Here is a 16,269-nt window from a genome sequence, read left to right on the forward strand (position 1 = left end):
TATTTTTTCTTTCTTATAAAAGGGAAATTTAAGAAATACTTTTTAAATGTTGCTTAAAAAGTCACATTATTACTTATAAATGAAAAAATAAACTTTTTAAAATATGACTGATAAATGAAATTGGAGAAATTAAGTTGTAAATAACTGTTATTTAACTATAAACGCATTTTAGCAAGTTATAAATGCACATAATTTGAGATTTAAAAATATTTTATACATTTTACGTTCTTGATAAGAAAAAGATTTAGATTTAGGCTTTCCAGGCAAAGTAAAGTACATATAAATGGATCGATTGTAAAACAATAAGATTTGAAGAATCCGAGAGTGCAAAAGCCTCCGTGGATGGGAAATAAAAATTCTCAGACGGATCCGAGGGTACTCCAGAGAACAAAAGGTACCCCTACGATCAGTGGCACTGAGCAATGGGAAGCCTTCAACACGTGCCTCCATTTGGAAATACTGATGGAAAGGATCGGAGGAGAAATTAAAGGGAAACATGAATAAAGCAGCTGGGTGGGCGTATGAAACCATACTAGCTCCTTCGCCAAACATCTCCTGAAGCATTTGACGAAGCATTCATTATTCAATAGAGAACTCTTAAAAAGACCTCACGATTCATCAAGTAGCGTCTCCAAGCACAAAAGCAGAAGAAGATCAAACCAATTAAAAGAGAGAAGCGACAACGGATATGACTAGAATAATGATTGAGAAGGAGCCACGGGGGAAGAAGAAGTCCAGAGAGAGGCGAAAAGCAAACGCCTGGACCTCCAGCTCAACACCATTCTATTGCAACCCAGCACCTCTGCCTTGTACCCATCGTTGAACAGTCCCAGTAACAGATTGGCCTGGCAATGGTTGGCGAAGCTTATGGCCACTCCCCTGTACCCCATCTCCCCTAAGCAGTCCCCCCACGACCCTCTCTCCTTGTCCCCGCCGTTTCTGTATATCCTCGCCACCGCTCCCGCTATTCGGGGCCCCAAATACACCCGCTCCACCAGTGTCCTCGCCCCGCTCTGCATGGGTATTCCCGCCTCCAGCGAATCGTAAAGCGCCGAGTAATGGTGCAAGCAGTCCATGAACTGACTTACCAACCCCCCATCCCCGCTGGGCCCGCCCTCCTCCTCCACCAATGTCACCAGTCTCGGATTCAACGTCTTCGCTCCTTTCAGGAACGACGCCACCGATTCGGGTGCCCGGTGAGCGAGGTGCGGAAGATGGAACATGCAGTTAAACACCATGGCCTCTCCCCGAACTAGCTTCAGGCCCGAAGGTCGAAATGTCTCGTCCGAGTCCAACCTGCATTGATGAAATGAGAATGGCTGGCCCACGGAAGCCGCAAACGCCATCAAACGACGACCCGTCTCTTGAACGGTGGCGATGGATCTTCTTCCGCTTCCGCTTCTGGACAATGCGGTGATCCTGAGGTGTGGGCCAGGTGGGCCATCGACTTTGGAGGCGAGGGCCTGAATTAAGGAGGCCCACTGGATGCCTTCCATGATGTCGTAATCGACTATGTGAACCCGCCTCTCGTCGGCCACGGCCTCCAGGATGGCCTGATTTGCCGTGAAGTGGCCGAACTTAACGTAGGGGGACATGTCCTGGAGGAGCTGGAAGGCGGCCAGCATGTCCAGTGGAGAGTGGTCCTCGCGGTGGGGTCCACTGCCGATGAAATGCTTGTGGTGGCTTTTATTCTGTGCACCCCCTGCGCCTTCTAGCAATCCCTGTAAGGCTTCCGTAAAATACGCCGCCAACCTCTCCATGTTGGACCCGTCGGTGGGGGAAACCAACTCCCTGAGCCGAATCAATATCACTCGAGCCAGATCATGGCTCTTGTTGGCGCCGGTGAGGGCTTCGGCGGCTGCCATCAGAAGGTGCACCAGCCTGAGGCCCTTGAAATCCTCGACACCGTCGGTTGCTTCTTCGCCCATCACGGTTACTTCCGTCGAAGAGGAGTTCGCCGAGTTGTAGGCTTCTTCCGTTCCATGTTGGGGGCCGAGGATCCCGGCAGCTTCGTCCATCATGGACTCTAATAGGTCTTGGAAGTCATCTTGGCCGCCGGTGAAGGCTTCCCAGTTGACGAGGGGGGACCAACGGTTCCAATCGTCGTGGTCTGTGGGAGTGGTGGTGGTGGTGCTGTCGCCGGAGAATTCAAGTTCAAAGACGGAGTCCATACTCGGGCAGATGTGCATGATGGGGATAGCAGAGCTTGAGGTGTGCAAGCTCGTCATGAGAGAGGTGGGGTGTTTGTAGGGTAGTGTGAGCCGGTATACGTTGCAGTGGAGTGAGAGAGACGTAAGGATATATGAAGACGGCGATGGAGCGTGGAGAAGAGGGAGGGTGAGAGGGAGAGGAAGGGGCTGGAGGAAGAGACAGGGGAGGTCCAAGAAGTGAATCAAGGGTGTGATGAAGGTAAGAAGTGAGATGGGGTTTGCCGATCCAAAGTCTAGTTTAGTGCCCTTTTATATTATATTCATCGCAAAGCTGTGGGGTCCATCCGAAAGGCAGACAGTAAACCCACCCTCCTGAATTCTCAATAAGGTTCTCACCTTTGATGGTTAATGTTAAATGAATTCCATACAATCACGTATAGAGGCCTGGGGTGGTGCCATGTGACACGTATAAAGGGATGATGTAGCACATTAATCATTTAATTTATTTTATTTTGTTGGTCAACAAAATTAGTGAGGAATAAACAAGCCTCCCTACATTTTTCTCATCAATTTAATGAAAAAAAAGACTAGTTATTCGCTAAATTTAACGAGCTGTTTTTAGTATGAGAATTCGTCATTCGCTAATTTAATTTCAATTGAACAAGGAAAAAAGTCATTTAATTAGGAACTTGCCCCTCGCTTAATCTATATTTAATTTTCTAGCAATGCATGGTAGAATCCCTGAGCCGAAGGAGAGAGAAAGTTGAGAGGGAAAGAGAGCATGAAAGAGACCGATCGAAGAGGGAGAAAGTCAAAGAACGGAAGAAACAAACTTCTTGGGGGATAGAGATGAGCATGGTGATCTGCTACCCACAAATTTGGACCAGAATAGGAGCGTTACTGTTTGGGATATAGCATGTGATAAATATACGAAAGAGTAGAAAGTGGCTGGGAAGGCAGGCATTTCATTAGTTTTGTATCTGTTATGATTTTATCACGTGCAATACAATTGAGATATTCATTACATTTATTTTATAAAAATATATTTTGTCATTAAAAGTTACAAGCATTTATTTGCATATTTATAGTGGAATTACTTGCATATTTTTTTTGGTTTAATTTTTAGTTTTGAACATATTTTTTATTTCTAGGAAACAAAAAATTATTCTCTCCATTAAAAATATAAGATATTTTTAATCTTTTGAGGTGTAATCATTGATTTTTTTTAAAGTGTCCTTATTGATGAATAAATTTATATTTATTATAGGATGTTTGATAGAGATAAATATAAAAATATAGAGTTAGTTTAAAAGTAAGTAATTATTTTATTGAAAGTTGAGATTCAATTAAAAATATTTTATATTTTTAAATAAAGGAAGTGTTAATTTCTGTTAAGCCCTGGTACGCCTTGGCTTTGGATCCGACTCTGCCAATAGTCAATCATCATTCATCAGCTGACCATCTTAAACGCAAACAGGTCAGTGGTTATTGTCGCGAACTGTGGTCAGGGTTTTATAATTTTAATTTGTTTCATGAAAATGGCGAGAACAGGCAAAATGTTTTTTTTTTTCTCTCTCTCGCTCGGCAATGCCAACAAGACCAGCGAGGACAAATTGATTAGGAGTAAATTAATTGTCAAATAAATTTGTTTAATAAATAAAAGTGCCTGTGACCACGCAAGCGCAGATCGAAATCATCAAAATGAAAGCTCAGTTTTCGAAAATGTCAAGAAAGAGCTCCCTCAATTTGGTTAATTTGTTCAGTTGTAAATATAACATCATTTTGTTTTTGGCCGAATAAGTATAAAATCATTTTGCTTATCGTACGTATCCCCGACGTTTGGCGCCCACTTAATGGTAGTCATGTTTCTAACCAAACGATAAGGAAGGTGCACATATGTTGACAACGGCGAAGGATGCATATTGATTTTGTGTTGTCATCCTCGTCCACTCATATTCCAGTATTAAAACTGGCTATAAACATTATCAAGTTCACAAAACTCCACCGACAATCCATCATCTGCTTCTTAATGAAGAGTCAAGCTTATAAACCCATTTTCGCCCTTGATCTTTGAGTCCAAACACATCAACAGGTTTCTTCAAAACTTGCATAAGGCGTACGTGAAATTTACGTAATACTAAACGCGGCGGTAATGAAATATATACTGCGTTGCTCATGAATTTCTATTTTCTATTAGTTTGCCTCTGAACCTCCAAGCTTAGTTACGCCATATTGGTGACTGCAACAGCTAATAGTCAGAGGAGGGATCAAAGGTTAATGCAGTTTCGAAATTTTAAGGTAGCTAGCTTCTGAATAGGATCGACGCGCTGTAGAAAATATTGCAATGTAATGTAATTCCCTAGCGAGTTGCAGTGAGCATTTAATTAACATGTATTCACGATCCGATTCTCGTACCTTAACCTAAAGAAGTTCAATACGGAACACATGTTCAGCAACCGCGGTGCATCAAATTCTATATCTTCTTACAAATATAAATGGATTCCATAATGTTCATTGATGAGTAAATTAATTAAAATGTTATACATGCACATCCAATTCTATGAAGGATTGACTGACACGCATATAATCGGTCAGCTTTAAAAAAGGCAACACGCATGTTAAAAAAAAAATCATGTGTTTGTTACAACTTGTGTTTGAATAACAAAGTATCAAGTGCTTAAAAAACGTAGAGTTTTAAATATGAATAAAGGATTTTCGAACGCCCTTACAATTTATTTGGATGTGAAGATATAAACAAACTAATGTAAAGGTGATTGGATTAATAACAATGGAGTACTAGTTATTACAATTGTAACTATAAAAAACCTTAAGTCTAATTGTACATTACAAGAAAAATTGAATTTGAAAAATAAGTTGAAGTATGTTTCTCATGTAGATTGTCCCCTCTTTAATTGTGGCAGTTGAGCTCGTTTTATAATTACATGCCTGAGATTGCTGCCCTTAACCTGTATGTAAAATATTTGTAATTACTAAACATGACTCCACGATATTTGGGATACATTAGATAACAATCCCATGTCTACTTAACAGTCTTGACAATTAATGATCATATATTTTCTGTGATTTTGAGTTTGACGGTTCATTTTAAGTCCAAACATTATGAATTTTATTTCTCACAATTTTCATTTGAATAATATAGATATTTATATATTAGAAAAAGACAATTCTCATATTAACATATTCCTCTTCGTCATTTCATTGGAACTAAACTGCGTGGCCTGGAATTGTTTAATTTTAAGGAACACAAAAGCTACAAGATCAACCCAACGAACTCGGGTTTAAATATTATTTTGAATATTATTAATAGCATGATGAACACATCACTATCAATTGAAAATGTTAGCAATGTAAGCAGAGAGGATGCAATTTATAAGATATATCCTCTCGTATATACCAAGTAAAATATACTATAAATCTCTCGCATAAGCCAAGAATAGATTCCCTGGCCTTCTTTACCTAACTTATAAAGTAATAACCTGTAATTTGCAGTGCTAATACCGGTGCAAATCTCTTTGCAGGAGGGCAAATATGTTTCACAGGCTAGTTAATTACTGGCTACGAGGTGGCAGAACTTGACTCCCGGCCACCAATATACCCATTAATCTATAAACCCAACAACCCTTGTTACCCTGATGGGTCCAGATCCTCTCCTAATCCTCTTTCTTCTTTTCTTCTCCTCATCTCATCTTCACCATTAAATTATAAAGTGAATGGCTCTGATTTAATTATTTTTCTCAACCAATTTAGTTTTTTATAAAATAATTATCATATAAAAATAAATAAATAAATTTAAACTGTTAGAATTTGATCTGCAGAGCACAGTTTTGCATGTTGTTATTAAATCAAAAAAATTTAAATATTTATTTATTTTATTGCAATTATACATTGTTCAGGTTAAATTTTAAGAATTTAAAATTATTTGTTTTGATTCAACTGGTTTAGGAAATTGAATAAACTTATCATGTGATCTTGAGTTTAAGTTCTGAAATATGCAGTCATATTAAATAAATATAATGAAGATATTTTTAAAATATCCATGAAATTGTTACACAATTGAATTGACACGAATATTCCTTATTAATTTAAGGACAGAGATGATGAAGAAGAAGAAGAAGGATGAGGAGGGATGCAGGGGAGCGCTGCAGAGAGGATCTGCTTCCTCACCGGGTGTCATTTTGATTCGTCCAAATTTGAGTGCTGATGACTCAGCCACGTGCTCGATGTTTCGGCCGCTGCTAAATGATATTTCGTAAATTAATTATTAAATGTTTTGGACCCCAGCCCAATTGCTTGATCATGTATGCACACCCAATCACACATTGACACCTAGCTACTTATATGCCCGTATTATCATTTTTGTTCGAAACAGCCAAACAGGGAAGTGGCTGCGTATATGTAATTAACTAATTATCATTCAACAAAACCTTGTGCATGCGTGCGCGTGTTTATACGCGCTCTGCCACCTACTAAAATTTATGCAAATTGTTTCAATGATCAATCTCGAGACTCTTGTCATTATTGAATCCTAACTTGGTCTTTGAGTAGCTTACTGTTTTCAAGATTAGCATTTATTGAGTGATATATGTTGGTTGAGGAAGAGGCTACGCTTTATTTAATTAAAATGAGAATGTGATGATGATGAGAGGAGGTCCTCGCTGTATTTGGCTAAACCTTGATTGAGAATGTTACTTTGAACTTAAAAAATAAATAAATAAATAAGTGAGAATGGGTGAGTGCCGTTAAGGAGGGCGCTATCAACGAAACAAACATGCATCTCGATGCCCTCGCCAAAGTTGCAATGCTTGATAACCTTCGAAACACGGTGCTCATTCGTGTTCACTTTCTTCTTTGCTCTAACTTGTATTTGCTTCACGTTTCTATCTCGACTCGATCATTCAAATTAACTTAATCCCAAAATTATTATTTATAATTTCAAAAGCAAAATTCCTCTTGCCTGCTCCTAATTAATTAGTTTTGTTTTTTGGAGGTAGGTACCATGTTTGGTGTTTTATGACCGAATAGATCTTAGATGTTCAAGTTTATAAATCTGTTTGGGTTAAAATTAAAATGACATATATTCAAAAGGGTATAACGGTTAAAATAAGAATTGAGCTAAGTGAGTGAAGCGTAAGGTCCAATGAAAAATCAAACAATAACAAGTCTAATGATATAGGTCTTTGAATCTCTTAAAACTCAAGACTATTAATTGGATCATTGCATCACATAGGACCATGATATCAACAAGCCCCGAATCTCATAAGATCGTGACCTTTATCAATAGATATTTCATAAACACGAGCTAGCAGTTATAAATGACTAACAATGGCCTGCACACATTATAAATATGAAAAGAGAAACAAAGAAGGGATCACAAAAATCACATAGAAACTCATACAAACTCTCAAGAGTGGTATCAATCATTAGCTTTTAACCTTAGTTTATCTTTCTATTTAGTTTGGCTTATTAATTTACACCGTTATAATTCGTGCACACACACACTATTTCAATCAAACTTGTTCTATTCTATCTTAACATGCATATTATGGAATTCATTTATGTGAGACTCAGTATCGCTAGCATGTTTGATACTTTGATTGGGTTGGTTGATTCATTTTCGGAACGCGAACAATGTGTATAATGCTTTTTTTGGTAATCATATCTGTAATGCTTTTTAATATCATTAATATTTTTCTTATGCCTTGAGGACTGTGTAATCGATGTCTGATTACAAAATAGTTTTAATAACATTCTAATTAATAAATCACATTATTTGTCAATATTTAAGAAAATCAGACTAGTCACTAATTTATTTTTTTATACTAATAAATATTTATATTTTTATAACTTATCTATATTATTTTATCCATTTACTCATTTATTTTCTTATTTTTTATTTATTAATTATAAAATTTTAAAATTTAGTTCAAGAATATCTATATATATATATATATATAATGGTTAGTCATCTTATCTCTTTAAGAGGATCAAGATTCAAATCCTTAGAGAAGAAGAAAATATTTATAAATTTTACTTATTTAATATTTTCACAAAAATCCTTAAGTATTGCTTGTACTTATATTACTAGCAACGGGCTAAAACCGTTGCTTGTTTCAAATTTCAATCCAAAACCATTATCTATTGTCTCACTACGAGTAATGAGTAATGAGTAATAGTTTTATAATTCGTGGCCTAAAATGTAAAAAAATCAGTGTATTGGATTATAAGTAACGGGAACGGGCTTCATGCTTGAAAACCATTGCCTATATTTTTGAGCAATGATTTTTGGATGTTGTCGTTTACAAAAAAAGTTGCTGTGCATCTGTTAATTTTCCTCTTCAGATTTTACCCGTGTTAATTTTCTGGCCCAGTCTGCCAGAGGTGACAATATCAAAATATGTGTGCGTGTACTGTACACTTTATGCCATGGAGCCAGGGATGCCTATTTCTGCGAACCTAGTTTGGTAATATCCAGTCTAATTAAATATTTAAAGTGCTTTGATAACTGTGTCTCGGAAGTTCTATTAAAACTTTTATATTTACCCCATATAATACAACATTAATTTTATGGAATGGAATATCATGCATTGACATGAAATGGAATTAGAGTTGAAAAAACTGACGAACTCAACCTTTATGGACTTAATCTTTAAGAGCTTGAACTTTAAAACTCAATTTTTTATTTTTACCTTCATTTTTCAAGCCCAACTCTTGTGTGAAGGGCTCAAAGTCAAGTCGCAAGTTTTGTTTTAAAAAATAAAAAAATTAATATAAAATTAATCATTATAAAATTAAACAGACTTAGCTCAATTTCTTTAAAGTGGTAGTGGTTGGAGGTTCGAGTTTAGGAAGGCTCCAAAAAACTCTCGTGAAGGTAGATGAGGAATAACCCAATTACTACCTTAGGAAAAATCTGCTTGGGCTCTATGAGGAGTGTTGGAGCCTAATCCAAAAAACCTCCGGTGGGATGAGGTAAGGACTATTACATAAAAGACAATTTTTATGTAACAGCACGAAGCTACCCCTTAGGCCTCAACTTGGTGCTGAGCGTGCCCCCCCTCACGGGATGATTGGCAACTTTCCCACTAATGGTACAGTGATCATTCCTCACCCCATCCTCATGATAACCTAATGGTATCAAATTTAACCTCAACTTTATTAAGGTGATAGAGGTTAGAGGTTTGAGTTTGAGAAGGTTCCAAAAGACTCCCGTGAGGGTGGAGTGGGAATAACCACTGTACTACCAATGGAAAAGCTGGCAATCGTCCCGTGAGGGGAGGCACACCCAGTACTGAGTCTAAGCCAAAGGGGTGGCTTCGTGCTGTTATAAAGGATTAGGTGAGCAGATCATTAACTTCAAATACGTGTTTTAATTAAGAAAAAGAATTAATAATAATATAACAAGATTTGAAGGGCTACTCGGGCTCAAACTTTTTTTTACATGACTTATCAAGACCAAGCCCAATTATTATAAAAAAACTCATTTTTAAAGCCCAAATTTTTATTTAAACAGAACTTTTAAGTCCGGCTCTTATTCCCAATTCTAAATAAAATGCACTAAAATATTGTTGATTGATAGAAAGATGAGATAGGTAATGAATAGGTAGGAATAAGAATTGTGTAGACATATTCTTTGTATATAACTCCTGTAATAAAATTTAAGAACTCGTGGTTTATGAATATGAGACATGTGTCAAGTGATTGTAAGATAGTAATGAATGAGAATCACTCTCTATTTTCCTTTCCTAATTCTTTCTTGCGTTTTTTGTTTCTCTCATCTCAATCTTTTATATTCTTCTATTTTTCATAACAAACTCACATTTTTTAAAAAACATATTTTTTAAAGATATTAGTTAGAATATTATTTTTATTTTTAATTTTTAATATTATATTTATTATTATAAAAGTTTATAAAAAGTCAATATTAAATTTAGAATGTTCCTATTTGGATAGTCAATTTATAAAAATTATAAAAATTTTACTACTAATTGAATCATTTGGATTAAATCCTATACCGTTTTGATTTCTATCGATGATAAACTATTTATTAAAAAAATTATAAAATTTTATTTTGATAAATATAATTATAAATTAAAAAACTTTAACTTTAGATTATCCAGATTAAAATCTAAACAATACAGATGGTATTATGGTGATCACCACAGAAGACATACATGTCTTTATCTAAGAACCAATTTCTATGCTCATCCTTGAGATGAGATCTAGACCATCTAGATTTTAAACTGGATGGTCCACATTTAATATATTATTATATATTATATTTATTAAAATAAAACATTTATTAAAATTATTTTATATTTTTATTTAATAAATATAACATATAATAATATTTTAAATCTGGATTATATAGATTTTTTACTTGGATGGTCCAGATGTCCTCTTAAGGATGACAGAGGATGATCGTGTGTGTGTGATGAGAGATGGGGGGGACAGGGAGAGTTTAGTACGAAAATCTGAAGAATTAACTGATCAAGGCACTTGTATACTTGATCAACAGACGAAAAAGAAAGAGGAAGGTCGAAATTGAGAGATGAATGTTTATAGAATTTCAAGAAAACTTAAAAATTTTCCCCTAGCTTGGCACACAGAAATGGGAGTTATCCCCGTCTCCTCACAGTTTTGCCATATAATAAAAGGTCTGTCTCTATTTTCTAAAAAAGTACTTATTATTCGTGAGAGAATGCAAAGGAGAGGAGATGCAGAGAAGACAAAGCAAAGAGCCGTGACCATAAAAGAAATCTATAGTGGCGGGGTCCGGGATCCTCACTGAGGGAGCTTATTGAATTTGCGGTTTCGGTACTCGGCATAGGTTTTTGTTGAAGATTTGGGCGGGTTTTCTTGGTTCACCAGTGCCGGAAGAGGCCCGATCACCTCCTCATGTGGTGGCGCCACGAATACCGCCCACGACATCCGCATCCTTTCATTGTTCGCCAAGCTTTGGTGCAGTACACTTTTGTATTTGCCATTGCTCAGCACCTCAGCCAGCCCCGATATAAATATTAATTAAATTAATCATGTTCGCAAAATAATAACAAGGCGGCTTTGTTTTGCCTGCAGGAACTAGACTACAAATATAATGTGTCTGTATTACCTGAAGCCGATCTCCGACACGGACGAAGAGGCTGTTTTGCAAGTAATCGACGGCGACCCACTGATATTGGCTCCAAACTTCGAGGCCGGGAACATCGTTCGGGACGAGCAGAGTGAGGACTGACATGTCAGCGTGAGGCTCAACTCCTAAATCTAGCTCCGGCTGCGGGCACGGCGGATACATGTTTATTTTCATTTCCATTTCAATATTTCATCTCCCAAGCTGCTTTTCAATGCCTTTCGCTCCAACCCTAGCCCTTCCGACAGAAGCTCCAGCACATTGTCTCTTAAGCTTGTATTCTTCGGTTACTTCCCTAAAATGATTATAAATTATAATAACCCCCACAGCAAAACAAATTAATTATTCTGACTCGTCAAAATCCGCTTTTGATGTTTCGTGCATCCATCTGCATCAATAAGTTCTGTTTAACAAACCTGTAGGAAGGAGGTTCTTTGGACACATATTATAGTTGACCTTGGAAGGAGGAGCCATCATATGGACGTAGTAGTCAATCCACTCCGACTTGTGCTCAGGATTCTTGGTCATCTTGATGCCATAGCCTTGGAAGATCCCAGTGGAGGGATCATTTGAGTATGCCTCTTTCTCTTTCTAAGGGAGAGCGAAGAACTGCTGGCCCACCTCTTGTAACCGGCCGATCAAAGTCTGTGATATATGTGAGTATTGAAATTTGACTTCTCGAGTTCTATTTATATTTGCAGCAGCTTGGCTTGTATGGATCAGATGGAGATGCATGCTGGACCACGTATTGTTTTATTTATTTATCCAACATTGAACAAAGAAGCCTAATTTTCATCAAATGCTGAAAGGACGTACGAGAGTTGAATGATATTATGACTTAATTGATTTAGATGTAACGGACTTAGCAACCTCAGCTTGAACCAACCCATTGTGAATTGTAACCTCATTAGAAATCGATGCCGGCATTAAATGGATCTAAACGGCGGGCATTTCAATAAATAGGGCATTAATACATAATCAATCAAGACATGGCCTGATAAAACTAAACCCAAAAATGGATCTAAACGCCTCCCTTGGAGCGTACATCACACTAGTGCGCTACACCTTATCACACCTCAAGCATTGTATCAGTTCGAATCAGCACTCCCCTCAACTCATTTCCAGCTTCATTCATGCTTTTTTGTGATTGCCGTTAACCTTATGCTGCACCCACCGTTCATGTTATGTTATAAAGCATATCTAGTTATTTTACCAGAATCATGAAAAAGTGATTAAATTATTAATTTTGTTTAAAAATAAAATAAATTTTAATTTACCCCCATTTAAGTAAAAAAAATAAAATTTAATTTGCATTACATTTAAATGAAAATGGGATAAACTTTTAATTTCACCCGAGCCCATGACCTTACACCTAGTGGCGGAACCAGCATGAAACTAATGCGGGGATCGAGTTCTTAACAATGTATATATATAGTACATGGTTTGGTTTTTAAATATTTATCATAATTATTTTTTATAATTAAAAAAGATTTAGATCATGAATCATGTATAATTATATAATATTTAAAAATCAAAATCTGAATCCATATATCTAATATATTAATTTTAAGAAAATCATAAAGAATATATAAAAGATATACACACATGCATTTGTGGCGTGCACTTTTCTTATGTTAATTTCCAGTAGCACTCAAAAGTTACAAAATGTCACTCAATAAATTATTTTTGAAAATAAAGGAAATTAAAGAAATTAAAACTAGGAAAAATGACAATAAAATTTTGCCAAATTATATAAATGACAATCTAATCTCTTGAAATACTATAATTTTATTAAATTTTTTAGAGATTTTTATGTTAATAAATTTTAAAGTGAAAATAAAATTTTATTCTTATTGAAAATAATAAATCCCAATCACAATTTTTGTTTGAAGAACTTTTTGCTATATGAATAACAAGAATTGACCAAAAAATCACAACTTATCATGTGTAATTTTTGTCTCAAAATAACAAGCCCCAGTTATAACTTTTACTTAAAGAATAATAGTTTTTATTTTATAAATTGTAAGAGTTAACAAGAGATCGCAACTTGTCAAATATAATTTTTATAATTTAAAAATAATTTTTTAAAATAACAAGCCCCAATTATAATTTTTATTTAAAGAATAATAACTTTTATTCAAAGAATCATAAAAATTAAATAAAAAATCACAACTTATTAATAAAAGTAAAATAATTTTTTAATTTAAAATTTATTAACACAGAAGTTTCTAAAAATTTATGTAAAATTATAATATTTTGAGGAGCTAGATTGTTATTTATACAACTAAAAAAAAATTATTGTCATTTTAATTTCCCTTAAAACTATTTCACAGAGGCTAACCTGAGCAGGGTTGTTGCCATATGTATCAGTGTATTTGGCCTTGTACGCGTTAATAATAATGGGTCTTACAATAGCGATACTGTCAAAATAACAAATGAGTTACATTTCCATTGCCCGTTTATGTCTAGCCTCTCATCTAGTGTTCCTGATACTTTCACCTGTCCAAAATATATGTTTTTAGCAATGATTCACATATTAATAAAATATTTATTTTTGTAAAAATATATTATAATTTTTCTCTTGTTGCATTTTATTTCAATTTATGACGGGTGAAAAGAAAGTCATAAACTAACAAGTACAATTATTTAAATTAATAATATAAAAGGTGAAATGAAAAAAAAATTATAAGTATTAAGCTGCTTATATTTTAAACTAAAATTAGTTAAAAGAAAATATTCATATTTGATAATGTTAAGGGATACTTTTAATAACTTTATATAATGTTTTTTTAACTTTTTAATTTTGCAAAGTATTTTTTCAGTTCTTTAATTCAAACGCTATTAGTTTCATCACAAAAAAAATTACATTAAACTTGAAAATATTAACAAAATATTTTCAAATGTTAACATGTTATGTTAAGTTTAATTTTTTTCAAATAATAATGAGTGGTGTAAGAAAGCCCTTTGAATTTAATAATGTTAGAGTTAAATAATTAAAAAGATACTTCATACAATTAAAAGAATAAATTAAAATTTTATATAAAATTAAAAAATCAGAAGTATTAACCAATATAACAAGGGAGAGAAGTTTTTTTTTTTTTTTTGGGTTAGGGAGCCAGGGGCCATGAACGTACGTAGCTCCTCCAAAGCAGACACCACACTTATATGTTACTTTCTTCATTTCCGTGAATGATGTAAAAGTTAATTTTTATTTTTCAATTTTTCCTTCCATTTAATATCACATTTTAAATTTTAACTATTTTTAAACAATTTCAAAAGCATATCACTAAAAACAAGACATCATTATATCTAAAAATATAAAACAATTGTTTTAAATATTTTAGAGAGCAGCCATAAATGGGACTGGTCTCTTGAGATCGAGAGATGTTGGGGAGCAGAATTAACAAATTAATTGCGATTCAATAATACTTCCTCCATCTCAAATTATAAGTTATTCTTACATAAAATTTTATATATCAATAAACATCATGAAATACACTCAACTTTATCTTTTTAAAAATAAAAATATAAACTTCTAAAAATTATTTATCATTTAATATATTGAAAAGAGAAGGATAAAAATTAATTATACAGAAAAAAAGATAATATTAAAATAATATATGTTTAATAAATCTTTTATATTCTCAAAGTATTTCACATTTGAAAATGTTTTTATAATTTGAAATGAAGGGAGTATTTTTTTTAGTAATATTCTATCATCAATGTTCAAAATTCATATCGATAGTCACTTGAGTATTTTGTTATTTATATAATAAATAAACAACGGTAGTTAGATTGCACCTCGCATGATTATTGGACTTCGCTCTTTTTTACTTAAGCCCTGTGTGGTGCATGACACCTGAGGTTGGGACTGGAACTGGATTTACATAATATCACTTTTAACATGTTTGATATGAAACATTTAACAATTCATGGGCTTGTTTAGTCCCACTTAAGTGGGAATACTAAAACCCACCACCTCCCTTAATATTGCAAATTTTATCTTGGGATAAATTTTTTTTTGACTAAAATGCCCTGATTTTCTCCTCCCTCAAAGAACTCCAGCACAGCACCTTCCTTCTCCATTGTTGATGACCTCCAACACTCCACCTTCCTTTCTCGCCATCAACGACCTCCACCCATCCACCTTGCATCTCCTCTATCGATGACACTTTTTGTAGAGGAATAGATTTGAATCCAAGACAAAGAAACCCAAAAATAGTACAGCAATGACGTTCGAGCTTAAAAAGAAAAATTGCAATCTCACAAAAAACCTTCAACAATTCAAATTCTAAAATGACAAAATGGACAAGAAATTTACAATTGTAGAAGTGAGCTTCTTGTTTGAGAAAAACATAGTGCTAAAGCTCAAATCTCCACCATTACAGAAGCTACACAGAGCTTCAAAAATTTCATAATTTTGAGAAAAAAATATCAATAATTACAGAGAAAAATGACACATTTGCTTCAAAAATTCTTCGAAGTGACATGTGAAATTGTTGAACACCATCGTACTCTTCTTCGTTTCCTTGTTGATCTCATTGCAGGCGCTCATCTCCATCAATTGAATCTCCATCATTGCACAGCATCGCAAGCCTTCATCCTTGGAGCAGAGAGTGATCATGCAAGTAGGTAGGGAGAGTGAGGGAGATGGGTTCAATTTTGCAGAGGGAGCTAATGGGTTTTTAGGTTTACAACTTTTTTATTAATTATATAGGGTATTTTGGTCTTTTCATGATTTATGTTTAAGTATAAAATAAAATAAAGATAAGTATTCCCTATAATTATTACTCTGTACCGACCATAATTTTAAAGCATCATTCTCAATCTCAAATTCAATCCCAATATCAATGCTAGTGTCAATCTCAATCCCTCCAAACCTAGGTATGTGTACTAAACAAGGCCTTAGAGTCTTAGACACTAGCCCATTTCCTCACCTACTCTCCACTATTAAAAATAAAATTTAAACTA

At 34.6% G+C, this 16,269-nt stretch overlaps 1 protein-coding gene and 1 pseudogene across 1 annotated transcript; both read right to left on the bottom strand.

Annotated features, from left to right (window-relative positions):
* Positions 1-292: 292 nt before the first annotated feature.
* Positions 293-2,416, bottom strand: LOC129294696 (protein NODULATION SIGNALING PATHWAY 2). Its single transcript, XM_054933156.1, has one exon. It carries the CDS (start codon positions 2,226-2,228, stop codon positions 693-695), a length of 1,536 nt encoding a protein of 511 aa, XP_054789131.1. The 5' UTR covers positions 2,229-2,416; the 3' UTR covers positions 293-692.
* An 8,536-nt stretch (positions 2,417-10,952) lies between these two features.
* Positions 10,953-12,033, bottom strand: LOC129294564 (flavonol synthase/flavanone 3-hydroxylase-like; annotated as a pseudogene).
* Between the last annotated feature and the right edge of the window lie 4,236 nt (positions 12,034-16,269).

The sequence above is a fragment of the Prosopis cineraria genome, unplaced genomic scaffold (genome assembly GCF_029017545.1).
Source record: "Prosopis cineraria cultivar Desert tree isolate PC_DT_omini unplaced genomic scaffold, ASM2901754v1 PC15, whole genome shotgun sequence".
NCBI classification, from domain to species: Eukaryota; Viridiplantae; Streptophyta; class Magnoliopsida; order Fabales; family Fabaceae; genus Prosopis; species Prosopis cineraria.

Bases quoted from the DNA above. Each gene is read 5' to 3' on its own strand.
- LOC129294696 (XM_054933156.1), bottom strand. From the start codon at position 2,228: ATGACGAGCTTGCACACCTCAAGCTCTGCTATCCCCATCATGCACATC.